Raw genomic sequence first — 24,317 nt, 5'->3', positions numbered from 1 at the left:
TCTGAAGCAACTATAAACAAATAGAAGTGATGGCAGGAATCCCAGACCAGTAGCCAACCTCAACAGACATTGCTATAACGTGACATCTTGTGAAATTCTCACTAATTGGTCGAGGGACTGTATAAATTGCCATGTAGCTGCTTCTACCAGTGCTGGTCTATACCCAGCTGCTCTGAGGTGTGAAAGAGCACGGTATCGGTCCCTTGGGCGAGCTCATCCCTCGCTGTGCCCTGCCTCCAGCTGGCAGCCCTCCATGGTACATCAACTGAGTTGGGTTATTGCTGCGTGGGGACTGACTGGAAACCATGCTTCGCATTTACTGTCCTCCCGTTTACATTGGGCGTGGGCCCATCTTCAAACCAGGTTAGCGAGACCCCTTTTCTCATTGGTATTGTTTGAGAGCCATAGAATCATACAACACAGAAGGAAGCCATTCGGCCCATCATGCCTGTGCTGGCTCTTTGGAAGAGCTATCCAATTAGTCCCACTCCCCTGCTCTTTCCCCATAGCCCTGCAGATTTTTCATTTTAAAGTATTTATCCAATTCCTTTTTGAAAGCTACTATTGAATCTGGTTCCACCACCCTTTCAGGCAGTGCATTCCCGATCATTTCAACCCTCTGCGTAAAAAACATTTCTCATCTCACCTCTGGTTCTTTTGCCAATTGCCATGTGATCATCCCTTTCTCCTCCTCCTCCCCCCCCCCCCCCCCCCCCACCTCACTGTCTGAGAGGCATAGCCTCAGGCATAGCCTCAAACTCATTCACAATTCTCTGCCACCAATGATCTTCACCTCCAGTGAGGAATGTTATCCAGCTTTTTCTACCTTGAAATGGATCAATAACTGAATCTCGATATTAAATTGTTGGCGCTATCCCCTCTCTCTCTCACATGATACCGTCTTAGTGTGTTTTCACCCAGAAAAGGAAAGTGTTTTAAACAATGCAGATTGGACTTCAGGGCCACGTATCCTGCAACTCATAGTTACCTGCAGTAACTTTATTGGAGAAAGAAGACTGCCAGTGCCCACTGAGCGGCCCCCCAGCAGGAATGGGTTGCCTTCATGAGGAAGTGGGACTAAATTTATTTTGGCTATAGCCCCTCTCTTGTGTTGCTCTAAACACCAGCACTGTAGAGAGAATCTGTGGCGTTTTGTTTTAACAATCTAAACAATGGAGGGAGCAGCCGGTTGGTGCTGGAACCCCCTGAGACATGGAGCAGTGGGGTGCAGGAACACGGGTACAATACCTACAGGGCGCGTCCTCGATCTTAGCGGGTGAGGGGGAAGGAAGGGAGCCCTGGGCTCTGGATGAGTCATCTTTTACTGTTTAATGTGTAACGGGAGCACTGCACAGCAGTTCACCCTCTGGTTATCTGTGGGGCCCACCAGGGTTTGCAAGGGCTTTATATGGGCAGTTGTTTATTTCTGTATAAACAGTTTGTTTGCAACAGAAAACTACTGCATTTCTCCACATCTCAATTATACTTTGTATGTCCTGCTCAGTAACTGTGGAAAATTTTAAACCCCTGGCATCATAACCTTTACAATTACACCAGGACTAATCGGTTAGCTTCCTTCCCCTCCTCTCCTTGAGGTACGGTTAATGCTGGGGTATGATTCCTTGACCCATGGCAGCTCTCCAATATTTTCTATCAATGGCCAATCTTCATGCGTGAGCCGGGGCAGTGCTTTTCAACCGTGGAAGTCACCACAACAGAGCTCGATCCTGATGTTACTTTCCAGCAATTGGCATTGGGACCCTTGGCTGATTTTTGTAGGACGGTGGATTATGTTCCACCATCTCCAAGAGCATTTCATGGTTTCAATGAGCTAAGTGTAGCCATTAGTAATGGAAGAAATAATTGTAAGACTTCCACAGAGGGAACCATTTCTGTGAAGTACTTTCAGTGTCGGGTACTCTTCTCCGTCCTCAAAGCTAGGCATTCTAAAAAATACCTCCTATCTGGGAAGAGCTATAATTTTACTCGGGGCCTCCCCTCCTTGTTGTGCAGTCCCACCGTGTACTCGGCAGATACTGGGTTTTTTCCAGTTCAGAGGGCCTCCAACCAGCAGCTGGTTCCTACCTGGAATGACGACTTTTCCAGAGGAGTTGCTGATCTCAGCAAGTGCAGCTCCCGGCCTGGTGGGTGGCGGGGGGAGTGAGGTCAAAACAGGAGGTGGGAGGGGGAGTGAGGTCAAAACAGGAGGGGGGAGTGAGGTCAAAACAGGAGGTGGGGAGGGGGGAGTGAGGTCAAAACAGGAGGGGGGAGTGAGGTCAAAACAGGAGGTGGGAGGGGAGGGGGGGGGAGTGAGGTCAAAACAGGAGGTGGGTGGGGGGGGAGTGAGGTCAAAACAGGAGGTGGGTGGGGGGGGAGTGAGGTCCAAACAGGAGGTGCGTGTGGTGGGGGGGAGTGAGGTCCAAAACAGGAGGTGGGTGGGGGGGGAGTGAGGTCAAAACAGGAGGTGGGTGGGGGGGGGAGTGAGGTCCAAAACAGGAGGTGGGTGGGGGGGGGAGTGAGGTCAAAACAGGAGGTGGGGGGGGAGTGAGGTCAAAACAGGAGGTGGGTGGGGGGGGAGTGAGGTCAAAACAAGAGGTGGGTGGGGGGGGAGTGAGGTCAAAACAAGAGGTGGGTGGGGGGGGGAGTGAGGCTCAAAACAGGAGGTGGGTGGGGGGGGGAGTGAGGTCAAAACAGGAGGTGGGCGGGGGGGGGAGTGAGGTCAAACAGGAGGTGGGCGGGGGGGGAGTGAGGTCAAAAACAGGAGGTGGGGGCGGGGGGGAGTGAGGTCAAAACAGGAGGTGGGCGGGGGGGAGTGAGGTCAAAACAGGAGGTGGGCGGGGGGGAGTGAGGTCAAAACAGGAGGTGGGCGGGGGGGGAGTGAGGTCAAAACAGGAGGTGGGCGGGGGGGGGACGTGAGGTCAAACAGGAGGTGGGCGGGGGGGGAGCTGAGGTCAAAACAGGAGGTGGGCGGGGGGGGAGTGAGGTCAAAACAGGAGGTGGGACGGGGGGGGAGTGAGGTCAAAACAGGAGGTGGGCGGGGCGAGTGACTTAGAAAAGGAGGTGGGAGGGGGAGTGAGGTCAAAACAGGAGGTGGGGCGGGGGGGGGACTGAGGTCAAAACAGGAGGTGGGCGGGGGAGTGACTTCAGAATAGGAGGTGGGAGGGGGACGTGGGCGAGGGTTTATCGGGGGCATGGAGTGGGCGTGGGTTATCGGGGGGCATGGAGTGGGCGTGGGTTTATCGGGGGGGGCGTGTGGGCTGAGGGTTTTATCGGGGGGGAGGGTGGGCGAGGGTTTTATCGGGGAGGAGGGTGGGCGAGGGTTTCGGGGGGTGGAGTGGGCGAGGGTTTATCGGGGGCATGGAGTGGGCGTGGGTTTATCGGGCGGAGTGGGCGAGGTTTATCGGGGGGAGGGTGGGCGAGGGTTTATCAGGGGGGTGGAGTGGGCGAGGTTTTATCGGGGGGTGGAGTGGGCGAGGGTTTAATCGGGGGCATGGAGTGGCGTGGGTTTATCGGGCGGAGTGGGCGAGGGTTTATCGGGGGAGGGTGGGCGAGGGTTTATCGGGGGGAGGGTGGGCGAGGGTTTATCGGGGTGGAGTGGGCGAGGGTTTATCGGGGGGTGGAGTGGGCGAAGGGGTTATCGGGGGTGGAGTGGGCGAGGGTTTATCGGGGGCATGGAGTGGGCGTGGGTTTATCGGGGCGGAGTGGGCGAGGGTTTATCGGGGGGGAGGATGGGCGAGGGTTTATCGGGGGGGAAGGGTGGGCGAGGGTTTATATCGGGGGAAGGGTGGGCGAGGGTTTATCGGGGGGGAAGGGTGGGCGAGGGTTTATCGGGGGAGGGGGGAGGAGGTGGGGCGAGGGTTTATCGGGGGGCGGAGGGGGGGAGGGTGGGCAAGGGTTTATCGGGGCGCAAGGAGTGGGCGTGGGTTATCGGGGGCGGAGAGTGGGCGAGCGTGTGTGTGAATTGGCTTGGCAGAGTTGCTGACTGATCAGTTTTCATTCAGCTTCTTTCCATCAGCTCAGATGCAATCATTACCTCACTATGCTTTCGGTGTGTTGCTGAATTCAGTTCTCTCGTTCTGTGGACACAGTACAGCCTTTAGGTCAGTTCCCTCAATGACATTGACATCATCACCCTCCTCACTACTTAAAGAAAAATAGCCCAACAAAAAAAAGAGAAAGATACAGGTAGAAAAATAACCATGCTTTGTCACAGTTTGATTGATGAACAGGGTCAGTCTCGGGATGTCAGGTTGTGCCAGTGCCTGCCCTTACACCCCTGCAACCTGATCCAAATCTTGCCCAGACTGATGAGATGGAAGATTCTGTGCTGGCTGAATGGGTCAGGTGTGAAGTGAGTTTGGGCAGTCTCAATCCTATTTCTAGTAGGTGTGAACGCAGAAAACTGCCCCCAATTCACTGTTAATTAGCAACTCACTCAGAGACTGCAGGATGGCAGGTATGGGAAATGGAACGATGTCTCACTGGTGCAGTACTGGGGTAGAGTCGAGGGAGCTTTACTCTGTATCTAAACAAGCTTGAATGGAGGGGAGAGCTTGACGCTGAAAGGCAAATCCAAAAGGGTTAGCAAGTATTTCCTCAGCATGATAAATGTTTGGGACCAAATCGCAGGGTGGGTGGTGGGGAGAGAAGCAACTAGATGCTCTAATCGAAGAGGTCGAGCAGCAGAAGGATGGGCTTTGAGCAGCAGAATGGCCCTTTTCCCACCCTTGACCTTGTGTTCTTATATTACCTGAGCAGGTGATGTCTGCAGTTTCGGAGGCAGGACCACTTGCTAGGCAGGTGACAGTCACATGACAGCACGAGCCCCCATGTACATTCAAGGAGATTGAAATCAAGGCAAACAGCAGGACTTGGACTCGTTGTGTTGCGATTTCTTTTACGTTCTTTTTTGCTATCTTGGGGGTAGATTTTCAACTTGACGCCCCAGCGTTGCGGCTGATTTTTATGGATTTCAGTGGTTGAAAATCGGGGTGGTCTCTATAACAGCGGGTCAATCCACATCATCGGCTTTAGGCCCGGGCGACCAGTTGAAAATCTACCTCGTAGATTCCAAGAAGCTTTCTCATCACCTCACTGTGCTCAAGCTATGGTCTGTTAAATTCCCCTGATATGTATTGGACTTTCTTGTAGTTCTAATGTGCTGCAAATGGCTATCTATTATAACATCAGATCATAAGCCATCCTTTGAAAATGTTGCTGACCACTTAGTCTGCTAAAACTCAGCACAAGAGTCATTTATTTTTGAATGGCAGCTCGTGAGTTGGCAGCAAAGCAGCAGTGTAACCAAGGTGGTGAAAACCGCTGGAAGGGGTGATCTTGGCCGACACCTCCAGCAGGAGGGCAGTTGTAGCCTGGCACTGTAGGTGGCCCTGCCTTTGTCTGCAGACAGGCACCCAACAAAGACGGCAGTGACTGCAAAAACCAACGTGGACCTTCTCGAGGAGGGTTGCCAACTCTGGTTGGATGTATTCCTGAAGGTTACATCCCACCTCTGAGCCACTCCACCCAGTCGAACAGCCTTTTTTCCCATCTTAGATTGAACTACATTGAAATTACAGCACAGAAACAGACCATTCGGCCCATCTGAACTATGCTGGCATTAATGCTCCACTCCAGCCTCCTCCCACCTTACTTCATCTAACCCCATCAGCATGTCAACTATTGTACGAAAATCAGGCTGATTTTACAACTAATAAACAAAAGTGTTCAAAGAAGATGAGGAAAAAAAACACACCATTTGTTTTTATGCCCCAATGATTTTTTCTCCCAGGTTACTCGCAGCAGTGTCCAGGGGATTAATCTTTAATTACAAAATACTCCAGGACAATCCTGGAGGGTTGGTGCCCCTAATCCCAAGCCATTGACAAAGGGGAGCACGATAGAATGGCTGCCCAGTCATTTACACTGCCCGAGAACAGAGAGCACAAGTCCCACTGTACAAAAATAAAATCCATTGCTCTGCACGTGACAAAGTGGGCCCCATGCAGTGCCCCTCCCCCTGCAGCCATTGCAAGGGCCAAAAGGCGACAGCACCACAAACTGCCACTAAAGCTGCAGAGACTATGTTCAGTGGCACTAATGTGGGTTGGGTGGTTTCCAAGGCAACAGGAGCTCCAGCCGGTATAGTAATATAAATGCAGCAGTAAATCTTCAGTCTCCTGAGTGTTTTCCTTTGTCAAATCACCTGTTACTCAATGCAGTGTAAAATCTAATTCTACCACAATTCCCCTCCTTCCCTGCCCCCACCCGCCATCCTTAAAACAGTCGCTGCTGTTCTCTGAACTTTATCCACCAACTTCAGAATCAGAGACTTTAAGGGCTGCAGTTTCGGTGAATTCCCGAGCACGCACGACCTGAAAAATAAAAGTGTGACCGTGTCGTGGGACACTGATTTGGAAATGGTCTTACAGCCAGAACAGTTTGAATTTTTATTTCTCCCAACTACAAGTTGGTAACCCCTCTAATGGCCTGCCGGGGAGGGGCACCTAGTGTCGAGCTACGGTCGCACCAGAGGTGTCCAGTTTCAACTCCTGGTCTTGACTAAGTGAAGCTGATCTCAGCCAGGGCGGCAGTTGGGGAGCTCCAATTGGCCTCAGTGTCCCTGGGCTCGGGAGAGGAAGAGTCAGGCTGTCACTCTATCGTAGCCCCTGCTGTCGGGTAAGAATGAGATTGAGCTCGGCCGTCATGCCCTGCAGGGTCAAATATCCTGTTGACAGTCACTGATCAGGCTCCCTCATGAAACATGGCCACTTGGGTAAGATGCAGCACCCATGGAACCATATCCCAACAAGAGTCAGGGCCTCAGGAGTGGGGGGGGATCGAATGGGAGAGGGAAGGTGAAACAGTTTTTTAAATTATTTACATCGAGTTACATCTGGACTACAGCACAGAAACAGGCCATTTGGCCCAACTGGTCCATGCCGGCGTTTATACGCCACACGAGCCACCTCCCTCCCTACTTCATCTAGCCCTATCAACACACCCTTCGATTCCTTTCCCCCACATGTGCTTATCTAGCTTCCCTTTAAATGCATCTTTGCCAATTCCACATTCTTACCAGTCTTTGGGTAAAGAAGTTTCTCCTGAATTCCCTGTTGGATTTATTAGTGACTATCTTTATATTGGTGACCTCTAGTTCTGGACTCCTCCACAAGTGGAAATTTAGAACTGTACATACACTGGGGAATGCGGCATACTGAAGTTTGAGTTGTTTTTAGCATGCAACTGATTCTGCCATTAATGTTGAATCCTGTGTGTTTCCCTCTCTGAGCCTTCCCTCTTTTTATTGTATGTGTCTTTCTCTTATCTGCCTCTCGTATTGTTTCACTCAGTCTCTGCCTATTACCTGTCAGCCAACCTGTACCAAGTCGTAGAATGGAAAATTGGACATGCACAGCAGGTCAGTGGGCCTCTGTGGAGAGAGAAGACGGGCTGACATTTTCAGGTGTAACCCTCAGTCACAACAGCTTTGATGAGCGGTTACAGCCGAATCCCTAATCCGCCTTCTCCCTCTACAAATGCCCACTGACGCACTGTATGTTTCCAACCAGCCATTTCATTCGCCCTCCGTGATTCCCATCGTGTTAACGTATCTTAAACAACTGCAACCTGGGGAAGGGAGAGAGATGAATCTGGAACCACTGACCATGTTTGTGTAAAGTCTTTGGTTCCCCCAGGGCTCATCCAATCAATCTGCTGATAGATAGCAGTGATGCCTGAGTTCACTTAACGCTGACATCGATTCATGTGCTGGGCCCATTGCTGCTGACTGATCGGAGGCACTGCCGCATCGGAGGCTGTAGACTTCAGTGAGTTGGGTCGCAAGGTCACCATTCCACAGAACAGGCTGTTCCGCCTCAGCAGGAACTGCTTGTGCGGGAACTCGGGCGTTTTGCTGGGGACCCTGGCTTGCAAACAGTAAGCAGAATCGGAACTTACCTTTGCCCTTTCAGAAGCTGTTTCTGGTCAGTTGTGGCTCAGTGGATAGCACTCAGTTGCCTTTGAGTCAGAAGGTCGTGTGTTCGACTCCCACTAGCAGATAATCCAGGCTGTCACTCCCAGTGCAGTACTGAGGGAGTGCTGCACTGTCAGAGGTGACGTCATTCGGATGAGATGTTAAACCAAGGCCCCATTTGCCCTCTCAGGTGGGCGTAAAAGATCCACAGCACTATTTCGAAGAAGAGCAGTGGAGTTCTCCCTGGTGCACTAGCCAATATTTATCCCTCAACCAACATCACTAAAAACCGATTATCTGGTCATTATCTCATTGCTATTTGTGGGACCTTGCTGTGTGCAAATTGGCTGCTGCATTTTCTACATTGCAACGTGACTACACTTCAAAGGTACTTCATTGGCTGCAAAGCGCTTTGGGATGTCTTGAGGTTGTGAAATGCGCTATACAAATGCAAGTTTGTTTTTTTTTTAGTTCTGCAGGCTGCTTTGCTTGGACCTCTCCGATGTTCAAAGCTGCCCCTGGTTTCTGGGTACTGGGACCGAGCTGTTGCCTTTAGTCTATGTCCCTACCCGTTCCTCAGTGTAGTTCAAAATATATGTTTAGGTTTGGTATTAACTGGTATTGCCTCAGCAGCAACACAAGTCAAGGATGGGGAAGGCGACTCGGTCCCTTCTAGTACTGTAACACTCCCATTATATGTACCCGTTAGATAGCGAATGTTTCTGCACCCATGGCCCCAGCTGACAGATTATTCCAAACAAACAGAGGAAGTTTGTTTAAATAATCTCTTACATTTACTTGTCACAAATTTAAATTGGTGTCCTCTACTCCTCCTTTCCTGGTTCATTAATCTGGGTTGGCCCTATCTGCCTATTTAATATTTCATATTCTCAGTGAGCTGGGAGCAGTGCCCAGCTGTGTGTCGCCGTGCCCAGCTGTGTGTCGCCGTGCCCAGCTGTGTGTCGCCGTGCCCAGCTGTGTGTCGCCGTGCCCAGCTGTGGTGTACCGTGGCGATCTCTTTTGATTGTATGATACATGCTTGAGCATCAATTATGACTGTGCTCACATCTTCCATTGTGCCATTTGACATAAGTGCACTGATTCCTGAAGGTCCTCCTCGCAGATCGCCCGATCGGCGGTCTATTCAGCATCAAAACTACTCGTATTTACTAAACCAAACTAATGGTTGTACATTGCACAAAATAACCAGAGTCTGACTGAGTCACAGGCTGGAACAACGCAGGGGCTCAGAACGTTGCTCATCTTTGTCTTCTGAAGCCCTTTCAATTATGTTCCCACCTTTTAACCTCTCGAGCCGGTTATCCCATGATGATAATGACATAGGAGCAATTTTCCTCTTCCTTCAGCATGGAGACAAATGGGAGAAGACTCATTATGTGTTACACACAAACCGCCTGTGGAAGCAGTGCTGTGCTGCACCTGAAGGTGCACCAGGCAGTTGAATTGTATTTAAATCACATTCCGCTGCCAATCTCTGTAAGCACTCCGAGAATCTTGTTTTTATGAGAGTTGACCCACACTGCCCTCTACCTACTTGTACCATAGAGTAACCCAGGGAAGCAACAATAGCGTCTCCTTATGATCTGGACTAGATATTTGTGTCTTTCGCACATAATCTTCAATCTCTGGGAAGGTGGACTGAGCAAACACTTGGTGAGACCAGGCTTGATACCAATCGTTAAGCTACTTTATTTCGCAGCACGTGAATGATCAGAGCAAGAGTTATGATCAGGTTCACATATTTCAATCAGCACAATTTGTCTTTGTTGTAATAATACAAAACAATGAAGATGCTATGCTTACCCACATCAGTGGATTGTCTTAATTGACTAACAGAATTAGTCCTCTGCATTCTGACCTTCAACCTAGGCAGGGCCAACTCACCCTGCAGTCTATGCTCGATATATCAGTTTGTCTGACTTCAGTGTCAGCTTTTTGTCAAAAATATCTCCCCGCCCCCCCCCCCCCCCCCCCCCCCCCCAGGAGTATCAGGGTAAGCAACCAACCCAGTGAGGGTGTCGGGGTAACCCAGTATTAAGTTCAGCTCATGTTAAATACCTCCATGTCTGTCGTGTAAATAGAGGCTACAGTCCCAACCAGTGTCTTGCTGCGCTCTTGGGGATGCTGCAGCACACATGGTGATGGGACACAGGCTCCGTCTGTGATTTCCCCACACAGCGAGCTCCTGATTTCAATCTTGTCGCTGTGGGCCGTTGCCAAGGCACTTCCCCACAGGAAGAGAAAGGGAAATAAATCTGCAGAGCCTGTGGCAGTATGAAATAGTTCCATTTTAATCCGGTTCTTTGACTGGGTGTTTGGAAGCTGGGGTTGCCCTGCCCCTGAATAACATCTCATTGTCGCCCTTTGCTGCAGGAGAGGAAAAAAAGAAAGATTTGCATTTATATAGCGCCTTTCACGACCTTAGGACCTCCCAAAGCGCTTTGAGGTGCAGCCAATGAGGTACTTTTGAAGTGCAGTCACTGTTGCAAAGTAGGTGTCAGCCGTGGCTCAGTTGTTATCACTCTCTCCTCTGAGTCAGAGGTTGTGGGTTCGAGTCCCACTCCAGAGACTTGAGCGCAAAATCCAGGCTGACACTCCAGTGCAGTACTGAGGGAGTGCAGATTTTCAAATGAGAGGTTAAACTTAAGCCCCGCCTGCCCCCTCAGGTGGATGTAAAAGATCCCATGGCACTATTTCGAAGAAGAGCAGGGGAGTTCTCCCCAGTGTCCTGACCAATATTTATCCCACAACCAACATCACTTTTGAAAAAAAAAACAGATTATCTGGATCTGGAAAGGGAACAGCACTGAATCCCAACGCAGCCAGGCGGGCTGGAGATAAATGGAGCAGCAAGTCTGTTCAGAGTCTCAGGCGAAGGGTGTGTTACGAGTGTCATTGATTTGGGGCACGGCGTCTGTGTTTGGAGGCACTGATTTGTACCAGTGGGTTTGGCCTACCTTTAACCCTGCCGGTGCGTGTTTACTCTGGGGGTTACTGGATGGTAATTTGGTGGGAACAGGCTGCTTGTGGAGTTTTCTGATAAAGCTGTTTGTGGAGAAAATGTTAACGTTAGCAATACTCCTGCAGATGACCTTGAATGTGCATCGCTGCCAATGACTGGAGTGGGCAGGGCACTGATCTCTCAGCCGCCTCCGTGCACTACTGATAGTGTGTGCTCCAACCCAGGGACTGTAAACAAAAAGAGAAACAAACAGGAAATGCGGCCCACCAAAGTCTGCAGAGCATCCGACCCTTCCCAGTGACCTGATGTTAACCCACCAAATGCTGGCAATGATTTAGTTCCCCTTGTTGCTGGTGTCCTGTGTATTCAGTGATTCCAGTTTTATGCTCAGTGGGTTACTGGTGTTGGTGACACTGCTACAGTTACTTGGAAATGGTTGTGTGCATTCCCTATTCCACCCCCTCCTCTCTGTTTTACATTATACTTTACTTCAGAGCTGCATGTGTAAAGTGGGGCCAGTGTTGCCCTCCAATCTTGCCACAACCTAAAGTCTTCACCTCCAAAAGAAACGCCTCGCTCTAATCAATCCAGGCAAATGGCTGGGGGCAGGAGGAAAATCCACCCCCCCCCCCCCTCCCCACCTTTACAGTCCCGCTCTTCATGTACTTTAACATGAAATTTTCCCTATGTTGCAATGTGGAGCTGCCAAGCTCCTTTCCCCTTCCAATCCCCCAAAAGAACTGAGTTTAATGTAACTATCTGTGTGCTACCTGCAGCAGAGAAGCTGCTCTTGCTGTCCCTATACATAACCAATGCCAACTGCTAGGCAACCTCACTCCATCAGAGGTGAGAAAAGTAGACCTGTGTTCCTGTAGGGTCTTCTGTCTCTCAGACATCCTATAGCATCTTGCAGACAATGACTTGCCTTGAAGCACAGTGACTTGTTGTGCAGTTGAGTGTGGCAACTATTTAGCACACAGCAAGATCCCAGAAAGAACAGAGCACGATGAATGACCAGCTGGTCTGTTTTTGATCATGTCTCCCAGGATGCTCTGCTCATCAAATGCTGTGGCATTTTTTACCTCCAACTGAGCTAGAAGAGATAGACAGCGTCTCAGTATAACACATCGTTCAAAGTCTGCCACCTCCGACAGTGCAGCGCTCCCTTGGTGCTGCCCCTCCGACGGGGCAGCGCTCCCTCGGCGCTGCACCGCAGTGTCAAGCAGATTAATTCGTGGATTGGGGCTTGAACCCACCACCAGACTTGGAGGTGAGCAAGCCACCAACTGAGCCAAAATGACGGGTATAGGCTAGTGTGGGAGGTAGGGAGTTTAGAACGAGCAAGTCTGAAGGAAAGAGAAAAAAGGTTGCAAATAGAGAGGAGGAAAAGAAGCTACAAAGATTATAGAATCATAGAAAGGTTACAGCACGGGAGGAGGGCATTCGGCCCATCAAATCCGTGCCGGCTCTGTGCAAGAGCAGTCCAGCTAGTCCCACTCCCCCACCCTATCCACGTAGCCCTGCAATTTTTTCCTTTCAAGTACTTATCCAGTTCCCTTTTGAAGGCCATGATTGAATCTGCCTCCACCACCCCCTCAGGCAGTGCATTCCAGATCATAACCACTTGCTGTGTAAAAACGTTTTTCCTCATGTCACCTTTGGTTCTTTTGCCAATCACCTTAAATCTATGTCCTCTGGTTCTTCACCCTTCTGCCAATGGGAACAATTTCTCTTTGTACGTATCCAAACAAAGAACAAAGTGTGGTGATATCGAGGAAAAGGGAGAGCCAGAGAGTTTGGAGATTGAATCAACATGAGCCCTGGTATTGAGGGCATTTTAGAAAATGGAGAGACACAAACAGATTGGAAGAGAAAAGGCGATGGATGGATTGTCTGAGGCTCCTGAATGTTTTTTCATGGGTCCAGCCAGTTTCTGCAATTGGAGGACCAGGTTTTTTTAAATATTAGATGTTGAAGGCAAGAAATGCTGGCCATGACTGGGCGATGAAGTGAGTTAGATTTCACCGTACACCTCGGATTGGAATTCAAGTCGAGCCCAGCCATCTCCTCTAACTGTAGAGTACCCAGATGGAATGAATCTGAACGCTCTCAACCCAATTCCTCACTCAGTAGAGTGCACAGGACAACTTAATGCAATATTCTTGCTCAAACAAGGATGGGTGCTGCAGTAGAGAAGAGGTGCTCGTCTGAGGTTAGGATTTAAGGCATATTGTTGGGGCAGAATAGAGGGAGTTCACTCTGCACCGAGCGCCCTCTGACACCAGGTGAGAAATATAGAAGCAATGTTCTACTCCTCAGCACTGACACCTCTCTCTTTTGATGAGAACAAATCGCTCTCTGACCTGTGGTATCACTGTCATTCTCGAACTACATTACAACAGTGAGTACATTGCAACAGTATTTCATTGGCTGTAAAGTGCTTTAGGATGTCCCGAGGTCATGAAAGGCGCGATATAAATACAAGCTCTTTCTGTTCTTTAACTCAGTCTTGAGGAATGGAAAGACCCCACTATTTAATACAAATGTAAAGAAGTGCCCTGGCAGGGCACCCAGCCCCAAGCTGTCTGTCTGGCTTCTGATCACTGGCAGTGCCGGTCTCCGATGGTTATAGTCACTGTGAAACCCTCGTTGACCTTTAGCCCCTGTCTATGTTTGACTCATGCTAACACTTAGATATCACCTCTGCAATAATTAAACTGTTCAGAGTGCAGCCTTGAGTCACCTGAAAGCAGCTTATTGGTTACTTAATGCACTTATCACCTATTCTCCGAAGCTATAAAGCATCGTACATCAAAAGCAAAATACTGCAGATGCTGCAAATCTGAAATAAAAACAGAAAGCGCTGGAAATACTCAGCAAGTCAGGCAGCATCTGTGGAGAAATAAATAGTTAGTGTCAAGTCAATAACCTTTCATCAGATGTAAGCATCTTACATTGGTCTATTTCTGTGCTGTAGACTCTTTCGGCCCAACTGGTTGATGCCAGTGTTCATGCTCCACTCGAGCCTCCTCCTACTCTACTTCATCTACCCCCATCAGCATACCCTTCTATTCCTTTCTCCCTCATGTGTTTATCTAGCTTCCCCTTAAATGTATCTATGCTATTCGCCTCAACTACTCCTTATGGTAGCGAGTTCCACATTCTAACCACTCTCTGGGTAAAGAAGTTTCTCCTGAATTCCTTATTAGGTTTATTGTTGATTATCGTATATTTATGGCCCCTAGTTTTGGACTCCCCACAAGTAGAAACATTTTCTCTATGTCTACCCTATCAAACTCTTTCATTACCTTAAAGACCTCTATCAGGTCACCCCTCAGACTTCTTTTAAGGCTGAACTTCTTACACCAGCTTTGACACCCAGTGTCCTGCAGTTTCAAGCTTTTATTTAAGAAGTCTGGATTAGCGTTTTAAATTGACGAGAAGGCAGTGGCTGAACGGAGACCCATGAGTGAAGCCTTTTAGGGGTGTTACAGTAAACATAGGAATTACTAGACGATAAAAGACCAAGGTCCATCTAGTTCGCCTTCTACCATCCCAATAGTCACATGATACAATGATAATGGAGTTATTGACTAATTATAGCTATCAATCTCTATCAATGAGTCTACAACAGACCCAGACAGGAGGCGAGGAAATCCCAGTGGTGGAGAGCTTTGGGAACCATAGGTCCAAAGTCACCTGTTCCTCACAAGCATGGTCCACTCATGACAAGTCATGTCTCACATTACTCATATACTGCATCCCAAAATATTATTTTCTGAAAGAAATCTATCTTAAGTGCTGTCTTCATTCTCACTTGATTACCTTTTCTTTTTCTCCCTCTTCTCTCGAAGGCACTGACTGTGACACCTCGTCTGAGTGGCCACTCTTCACACGTGAGCTTAGACGGAGAAATGTTGGCAGGCAGGTCAACCGTGGAGGGCATCACGGCTCTGTTGAATGCTGTCCTCCCCCCAGTGCCGAGCAGGGTCCCATATAGCAGTCAGGAGTGGGAAACCCAGCTGATTTTTTTTGTTCCCGCTTTAGTCCAGAGACAGTGAACCTGATTGTAACATCTCCTGTTGCCCCCACCCACCCAGCTGAATTCGGCTAAGTCAGCACAGTCTGGGGAATCAAACCCAGGATCTTCCTTGTTTGTATATCTCGGTACCATACCAGGCAGAGATTTACCCAGTAGGCTTTCATTTTTAATAAAATATAAATATGAATCCAGATCATTTCAGTTGCATTTAAAGTTTGTTTTTTCGTTGTAGTTTGCTGAAGATATTAATTTTCTATTCCCTTACTTTAATACGTTGAGTTTGAGCTGGCAGGGTGAGAGCGGACTGTGCTGAAAGGGGAGCTGCTCAATTCCTCCTGTGTTCTCAGCCACCTCTGGCTTGTTGCAAGAATTAAGGCGCATGGCATTAAAGATAATGTAGTCCTATGAGCTAAGGTATGGCTGGGAGATTTTAAAGCAAAGAAGACCAGGGGTTACGATACTTTTTGGATTGGTGTGATTGGGTAGTGAGGAGTCGCAGACATCTGTGCTGTTTTGTTTTCTATTTAGGTAAGTGATTGGGACATAGAAACAAGAGGAATGATAGCCAAGTTTGCTGATACTGAACTGGAATGGGGGAGGGGATGGTAAACTGTGAAGAAGCATACAAGAGATTGCAAGAGGTTATTGGGCTGTTTGGTGGCAGATGCAGTTGAATGTAGAGAAATGTGTAGTAGTACATTCTGGGGGAAGAAGAAAGCAAGCAGTAAGATTTTTTGAGTGATGGAACGGTGAGATCTAGGGTGCAGATAAAAGGCAGGTGGCTTTATACAGAGTGGCATCCAATATACAAACATATGGAAAAGACTAGCTGGTCCATCGAGCCTGCCCCACACTCATGATGGCCAGAGCATCCTGACCAGACACTTAGCTACCTCCCATCAGCCATGTAATCTCCTGGGAGAGGCAAAAACCATGGGCTAAAAAGGGTGAAAATCTGGAAACTTCCTCTCCGACCCCCCTCAGGTGATCGAAACCAGCCCTGGAGACCATATTGACTATGCCTATGATAACTGTTTCTTATCCATTATAAGAAGCAATCTCTGCTCCAGTCAAGAACAGGTCCAGAACCCACCACACCAGAAGGCAACGTATCCCAGAGGCTCACCACTCTCTGGGAAAAGAAGAATCGCCCAACATCCAGTCTATTTACATATAAAAGCAAACAAGTGATATTGAATTTGTACGGGGCAATGGTTAGACCACAGTTGGAGTATTTTGGGCACCCTGTTATAGGAAGGAACAGGTATAGTGAGGAGACACTAGAGCGGCATCAAGAATGTGAGGTGACGATTATGAAGACAGGCTCAAAATTTGGGGGCTTTTTTCTCTGGAACAGAGAAGGTTAAGAGGGAATTTAAGAGAGGCTTTCCAAAATTCTAAAGGGTTTTGAATGAGTAAGTAATGATAGATTGTTTCCACTGGTTGGTGAGTTTGTAACCAGGAGACAGAGACAGAGACAGAGACTGAGGATCGCCACTAGAAGAACAAAGGAGGAAAATCAGAAACATTTTTTTGCACTTAGAACGTGGAATGTTTTATTCGAACATGGAATGTTTTACCACAAGTAGCTATTGAGGCATAGGTAATATAACTTAAAAAGGAATTGGATTGGTGAAAAGAAAATATATTTTTAAAAATATGGGAAAGAGCAGGGAAATGGGAGTAGTGTTTGGCTCCACTAGCACAGGCACGACGGGCCGAAGGGCCGCCTTCTATGCTGCATTTTCTTTAATTCTGTAAACAGTATCTCAGATCTGGTGCAGCAGGAGTTTCCTGCAGTTTATATCTCTCTCTTACCCTAGCAGTATACCTCAGCTCCCAATAGATGACTGCCTGAACAAAATGTTCAAATTAGCATTGGGTTGAGGATACTATGATTCTTCACATAGTTTTTCTCTCTCTCTTACGGTCATTGCAACTAGCTGAGCTGCATCTATAACCAGCTCCCAGAGCCAGCTTAAAGAAAGTTATTCACGTCCCACCCAACAACAACAACTTGCATTTATGTAGCACCTTTGACACAGTAAAATGTCCCAAGGTGCTTCACAGGAGCATTATCAAAGAAAATTCGACACCAAGTCCCATGAGATGTTAGGACAGGTGACCAAAAACTTGGTCAAAGAGGCAGGTTTTAAGGAGAATCTTAAAGGAGGAGAGAGAGGCGGAGAGGTTTAGGGAGGGACTTCACAGCTTAGGGCCTAGGCAGGGCTGCCGATGGAGCGTAGAAAATTGGGGGATGCGCAAGAGTCCAGAATTGGAGGAGCGCAGAGATCTTGGAGGATTGTAGGACTGGAGGAGGTTACTGAGATAGGGAGGGGCGAGGCCATGGAGAGAATTGAAAACAAGGATGAGAATTTTCAAACAGAGTCAGTGTAGGTCAGTGAGCACAGGGGCGATGGATGAACGGGACCTGGTGTGAGTTAGGATACGGGCAGCAGAGTTTTGGATGAGCTCAAGTTTATGGAGGGTGCAAGGTGGGAGGCCGGCCTGGAGTCCATTGGAATAGTCGAGACTAGAGGTAACACAGGCATGGATGAGGGTTTCAGCTGCTGATGAGTTGAGGCCGGGACGGAAACGGGTGATGTTATGGAGGTGGAAGTAGGCGGTCTTGGTGATGGAGCGGATATGGGGTCGGAAGCTCAGCTCAGGGTCAAATAGGACACCAAGGTTGTGAACGGTCTGGTTCAGCCTCGGACAGTGGCCAGGGAGAGGGATGGAGTCGGTGGCTACGGAATGGAGTTTGTGGCGGGGACCGAAGACAATGGCTTCGGTCGTCCCATATTTAATTGGAGGAGATTTCTGCTCATCTAATAATGGATGTCAGACAAGCAGTGTGACAAATGACAGTGGAGGGGTCGAGGGAGGTTGTGGTGAGGTCGAGCTGGATGTCATCAGGTTGCATGTGGAACCTGACATTGTGTTTTCGGATGATGTCGCTGAGGGGCAGCATGTAGATGAGAAATAGGAGGGGGCGAAGGATAAATCCTTGGGAGACTCCAGAGGTAACGGTGCGGGAGTGGGAAGAGAAGCCGTTGCAGGTGATTCTCTGGCTACGACTGGATAGATAAGAATGGAACCAGGTGAGTGCCGTCCCACCCACTGAACGACAGAGGAGAGGTATTGGAGGAGGATGGTTTGGTCAACCGTGTCAAAGGATGCAAACAGGTCAAGAAGGACGAGGAGGGATAGTTCACCATCATCACTGTCACATAGGATGTCATTTGTGACTTTGATCAGGGGTGGAAACCTGATTGGAGGGATTCAAACATGGAGTTGCGGGAAAGATGGGCACGGATTTGGGAGGCGACAACACGTTCAAGGACTTTGGAGAAGAAAGGGAAGTTGGAGATGGGGCGGTAGTTTGCAAGGACAGAGGAGTCAAGGGTGGTTTTTTTTTTTTGAGGACGAGGCTGATGATGGCAGATTTGAAGGGGATGGAAGTTTGGCTTGGTGGGCTAGGGGAAGGGAGGGAAGCGGCAGAGGCCACTGAACAATGGTCTCAATCTTAGTGACAAAGAATTCCATGAGAGGGGTTTAAGGAGGCAGTCTGTAGTGAAGAGAAGCTGGGGATTATCTTTGCATTCTAGGATGATCCTGGAATGACTGGTCACTGGGTCTGACCCTATCCCCAGTGGCCTCCACTTCTACCAGAAAATTGGATTTAAAAAAAATATATAATCATTCTCTGGATACGGACGTCACTGGCGAGGCCGGCATTTCTCGCCCATCCCTAGTCGCCCCTTGAGAAGGTGGTGGTGAGCCGCCGCCTTGAACCGCTGCAGTCCGTGTGGTGATGGTTCTTCCACAGTGCTGTTAGGAAGGGAGTTCCAGGATTTTAGCCCAGCAACGATGAAGGAACGGCGATATATTTCCAAGTCCATTTATTGTCCATTTAATCTTCCTTCAGTTTGTCTTGAGTTAACTGAAAGTGTTTTGATTTCCAGGCCCAGAGAGAAGCCCGCGACCTCCAACAGACAAGTCCCCTCAGAAATTGACTACAGCGAATTGCTGCAGCACTTTGAGACGGTACAGAACAAACACCTGGAAATCAAGCACCAGCGGGCAGGCTGCGACGAGCTGCTTGAGAGGAAGCTTCCCCTGTGACACAGAGGCAACCCATTGTATATGATGGACACCAGTCAAAGGACATTGCACACTCAACTGTAGGATTGCCAACTGTGGGACTGCCTGAATCGTGGAGCCTTTTCTGTCGGGCTGCTCTCTTGCCTTTGCAATGTGCAGCCCACTACTAATATTCACTGTATGTGGGCTGGCCAACATTCCTGTGTTAATTGTGTAGAATTTATGGGTCTCTGAGAACCTAGAGTAGTGACCATTGTTCCCCAATCTTCCCCCTCAGTGCCCCCATATGGTAGGGTCTTTGCACTATCACTGCTGGCGAGTCTCGTACTATATCGTTTCTCTAGTTCAGAGAGTGTTTAATTTTTCACTTGTGTACCAATCCTTCCACTGATTTCTACAGGTATACCCCCCCTCCCCTCCCCAATTGAGATCAAATTCCGTCCTCGTCTAAAGCCATTCCTTGTTTCACAGAAAATATCCCAGTCACAACCAATATGGGGATTTCCCTTGCGACCATATCTTGCTACTTCATTAATTGAACTCAGCAAGTGTGAGTAGGCTCTTTGTCTCCTCTTTAATCGCACTGCCATACAGCAGTTACAAAGCCTAGTCAACAGCATCATGGGCAGAGAGTCGATTCTGTACTGACCTCTTGTCAGTTGGCGGCCTTGAGGACACAAGGTTGGCTGTTGTGGACAATGGGGAAATGTCTCGCTGCTGCAGTAAGGGGCTCTCTTCTCAGGCAATACCAAAAAAAAGGAGAACACTGAATCCTAAAAATCTTGAGTGCAATCAAATAATGTATTGTTAACCTCCCCGGACATGGAGCTATAGGATGGGCTGCACCTCTCGCCTCATCGTTAAAGCCCCCATCTGACCCTTGGTGACCTGTTTTCCAAACTTGGCGATCCTCAAATTATATTTATTCACAAGACTTGCCAGAGCAACCTAGATGCACCAAGCTCTTTGTCTTAAACTATCACTGCACTTGGGGTGGGGGGAATGTTGGAGCTTGAAATTTTTTGCACTATTATAAATCATGTCGTTTCTGCTGATGATCTTTGGGCTTCATTGTTTTACACAAGCTTTCAATGGCCTCTCATTTTTGGTGTCCCTTGTTTGACCTCGTGCGTATAGGTGTCAACCTTGGGGTCAAATCTGCTAAGAGGACCACTGTTGGCTGTGTTAGTCATTAACAACTCTGAGAATCTTATTTCCTGCCTATGTTCAAAATATTTTTTTTAACAGTGAATATTGACACTGCTCTGTCAGCCAATGAGTTGGAGGTGGGGCAGGACTTTACTCATAAACTACAGCAAACAGAGTCTCCGAATTCAAAACTACAGCAGAGTTTCCAAAATCATGACCAAAACTACAGCAAAGTCTCCAGAGTACAGCAGGATTATTTCTCCAGCAAAATGTAGCAAGTAGAGGATAGTTACACAATTATGTGCGTAAAATCAATCCCAGTCACTTACAGTAGTGCAGCCTCTGGGCGTGATTGACGGGGAAGTTCCCCAATCATCTCCATTCTGGCCGTGAATAGCTGTGTCACTATATGCAGCCTTTATTTAAAATAGCAAGCATGGAAGACCTCTTCATACTTGCAGTAGGGGGCACTTGCTCCTGAACCTGACCGTGTTGAAGGAGCCACAGTATCGGGAGAGGTGGTACAGCCATTAGCCCTGGAGTGGGTGAACTCCTTTCACATCACTGGGCTTAGTAACTCCTTCAAGTCTGATCAACACTCGCTGTTTGATGAGAAAAATTCTAAACGCAAACATGATAAATTAGAAAGGATTTTAAAGTTAATGATTCTTTGCACGCCATTATTTTTTAAGAGGATGTCGTTGCTAAGACTTCCTTTAAAACTCTGCCATTTCCAGTTTAGTGGCACACTGTACGGTAGTTGCCTCACCGAGTCAGAGAAATATTAGAAACCATTTAACCCTCTCCCATGTTTTGCCTCACCAATGAAATGAATAAAATTGAAATCCACCAGGGATGTCCAATCTTAGACTATTTTAAACTCAACAAGATGATGTTCCGTTTCTTTCAGCAGAATCGAATTGATCTGGTTGGGTTTGAGTGTAATTTTTAGATCATGGTTGATCTGTAAGGTGCTGTACACTGGACACGGCCTGCTGTTCAATGCAGACACTTTCACCCACTCGAGCCCAGGTGCTACCTCAGTTATTACTCCAAATGTCTGGCTGAAAGCTGAATAATTACACAATTCACTTTTGTTAAAATTAATTGAACTCACTTCTTCCCCCTCCTCCTCCCCCCCCCCCCCCCTCTCCCTCTTCCTCTTCCTCTTGCCCTCTCCCTCTTCCTCTTGCCCCTTCTCCTCTCCCTCTTCCTCTTGCCCCTTCTCCTCTCCCTCTTCCTCTTGCCCCTTCTCCTCCCCCTTTTCCTCTTGCCCCTTCTCCTTCCCTTCTCTTTTCCCCCCCTCCCTCCTTCTCTTGCCCCCCTCTCCACCCCGTAAGTTCTGCTTTGGGTTTAAGGGGAAAGTTTGCCAAGCTGAAGTTAAGCGACTTTATCTGAGTCCAGGGCCCACTCATGCCATTGATGAGGGCCCTGAGCCTCTTTTAGGGGAAGGGAAACAGAAATTAGAATTATACACTGTCAGACCTGTACCCATCAGTATTGTACCCCAGTGTTATCCAGTGACAGACCTGTACCCGCCAGTACTGCACCTCAGTGTTATCCAGTGACAGACCTGTACCCGCCAGTACTGCATCCCAGTGTTATCCAGTGACAGACCTGTACCCGCCAGTACTGCACCCCAGTGTTATCCAGTGACAGACACAACCCAGGTTTGGAAGGGAAAATGTCTGATTGTACTGCTGGGTGTTTTTCACAGCTCGAGTGTCAGCATTGCACAAACTCCCTGATACACTTTACGGAAATCCTAGTAACAACACTGCTTACATTTTGAAAGATGTTTCATATCCATTTTTTTAAAATTTAGATTTCAACTTTATTCATCCTTTTTCTCACTGTTGGGTAATATTCGACGTTGTGACTTTATTCAGCTTTCATCTGTATTTTTTAATAGATACACAGAAATATTCATGACATCTAGTAGGTTTATCCTGCGTCTCTGGGAATGAGCACAGTGTCCGTATTATGTTCTGTCTAATGAGGCCGAGCTCTTCGTTCCCCTGGGGCAGCCTTTACCCCATCTTTGGTCAACTTGTATTATTTTGTTCTGATTTGCATTTTTCTTTTCTGATCTCCAATCCTGCTGTGTGTGGTGGCGGGGATGGAGCTGCTGGCCTTAACTGGATGTTGTTGTTTACTCCAATGAATTGGTCAAGAAATAATGGCCGTCTGCAGTACATTTTTGGAGCACTTTCTTTTCGTGGCTGAGCTCATTTTAGAGGGGTGTTTTATCACTCCACTGCCCCCATCCCTAGCCGAGTAGTGTGTCCAAGAGCAGTGCCATCAGTCCCTCGCCCTCTGAAAATGGTTTGCCTCCTGGAAATCACTGGTATACCTGTGATACACCTCCACCCACCATCACCTTGCTCTGCCGTTTCCTGTGGGTGATGAGCATTAACTACCAGGAGTGTCCATCAGAAATTTGGACAGTAGCAAACCATGATTTGCCGCTCAGTTGGATGGGGGTGAGGGAATCAGCTAGGGTTCCTGCTCCTGATCACTAGTGACCCCTACTAGGAAATGTGTGTGTGCAAGCGTCTGTGTATGTGTACACTGGGTGTTGGATGGGTTGGCTGATGCCCTTTAGAGTTGGATAACCCGCTAGTGCTCACTGTCTAATCTCACACATGAAGAATGCGTGTCTGTGCCCATTGGAACTAGACCCCAGCTAAAGCTAGTGCTGTCAGGACAGTAGAATGCAAGGTACATGTTCAGGCTATTGTGGGTTTTCAGGAGCACTTTTTATGCAGAAAATTGCGTGACAGAGTTAACCGCATTCGCTGCCCCTCATTGAAAACAGCACAGAGCAAATTAACAAAAGCAGTCACTGGATGGTGCTCAGCGCCATCTTGTATTCATCTTTTCCTTTAAATTGATCCCATCCTAATGGACTTTTCTTTCACAGGACTGGCTAAATTAAGAGAGGTTCATTATGGTCAGTGTTATTACTGTTATTTATTGGGCTGAAACATTCTTGAAGTGTAGATTTATTAGTGTAACAATTTGCACGTGTTCCCCCCCCCCCTCCCCCCAAAAATCCTTCAGAGTGAGGTGAGCCTGGGTGACCTAAGCAGAACCCATTGTGTTGAATAAAATGGAAATGTACTTCAATCGTTGTAATCCTCCTTCACTGGGGATCCAATTATCTATAAGGCAAGTGATTTGCCAGGGAACAACATCCTATAATAAATTTGTCCCCCACAGTGAGACTTTCCTTAAAAAGGGGGTAATGCAGATGGCAGTCACTGAGTTGGTGAGCACAGGATTGGGGCTGAGCAAGGCAGACCCCTCAACAGAAATTGGGGGGGGGGGGGTGGGGAGGACAGGCACGGCGATCGAGTGGCACGACTGAATATCCGACAGATGCCACAGCTCCCCATAATTGGCACCAATTTCTGGCCACAACAAATCACTTGCTTTAATTATGTTTAAGATGAGTCATAAGTTTGTGGTAAATCTGTTTATAGAGTCCAAAGAGCAAGAACTGATCATGCCCTCGATTGTAAATAAAGATTGCACATCCCGTGCAGGTGAATGATCGTGTTTACAAAGAGACTTGTCCTTTGAATTCAATATTTAAATAAACTGATGCTGTACATAGATGTGTAAAAGAAATGATATATCTTTACCCCTGTTTACAGGGCAGCTGTTTGTATCTAAATCCTTGGTAAGTTTGTCCATGACTCCCAGATCCTGTGGTGCATTTTGTTTACCACCATGATGTTTCTGGTCTGGGCTTGAAAGATTTTTTTTTCTCTCGACCAAATTACAGGAGATGGGGGGTGGGGGGGCCTGAATTCTCAGCTTAGTTATTGGTTGGGGGGGCGGGGGGAATCTTGGAATGGAGAGAAGACTAAACCGTGGAAGGACCAGTTCTCAATGGTATCATCTACAGTACTTAGATAGTCTGGAACTCTTAACCTGCCAACTGAATCCTAGAAATAAACCAAGAATAATGTCCGAAGGAAAGTGAGCAATACAACGTAATAAAAGGCCTGACCTCACCTGGGTTTCGTTCCCTCTTCAACAATGTGTAAAAGTTTCCT

At 48.1% G+C, this 24,317-nt stretch overlaps 1 protein-coding gene across 1 annotated transcript in view; it reads left to right on the top strand.

The window, feature by feature from the left end:
• vac14 (vac14 homolog (S. cerevisiae)) overlaps positions 1–23,869 on the top strand; it is a 296,601-nt gene extending 272,732 nt beyond the window's left edge. The window contains exon 19 of the mRNA XM_067998261.1: positions 18,966–23,869. Coding sequence (XP_067854362.1) covers positions 18,966–19,125 — 160 coding nt within the window. The 3' untranslated portion in view covers positions 19,126–23,869. The remainder of the gene's footprint in view (positions 1–18,965) is intronic.
• Positions 23,870–24,317: the final 448 nt, after the last annotated feature.

The sequence above is a fragment of the Heptranchias perlo genome, chromosome 16 (assembly GCF_035084215.1).
Source record: "Heptranchias perlo isolate sHepPer1 chromosome 16, sHepPer1.hap1, whole genome shotgun sequence".
Lineage (NCBI taxonomy): Eukaryota > Metazoa > Chordata > Chondrichthyes > Hexanchiformes > Hexanchidae > Heptranchias > Heptranchias perlo.
Note: the sequence above shows the minus strand (reverse complement) of the source record. Positions and strands in the feature narration are given on the sequence as shown.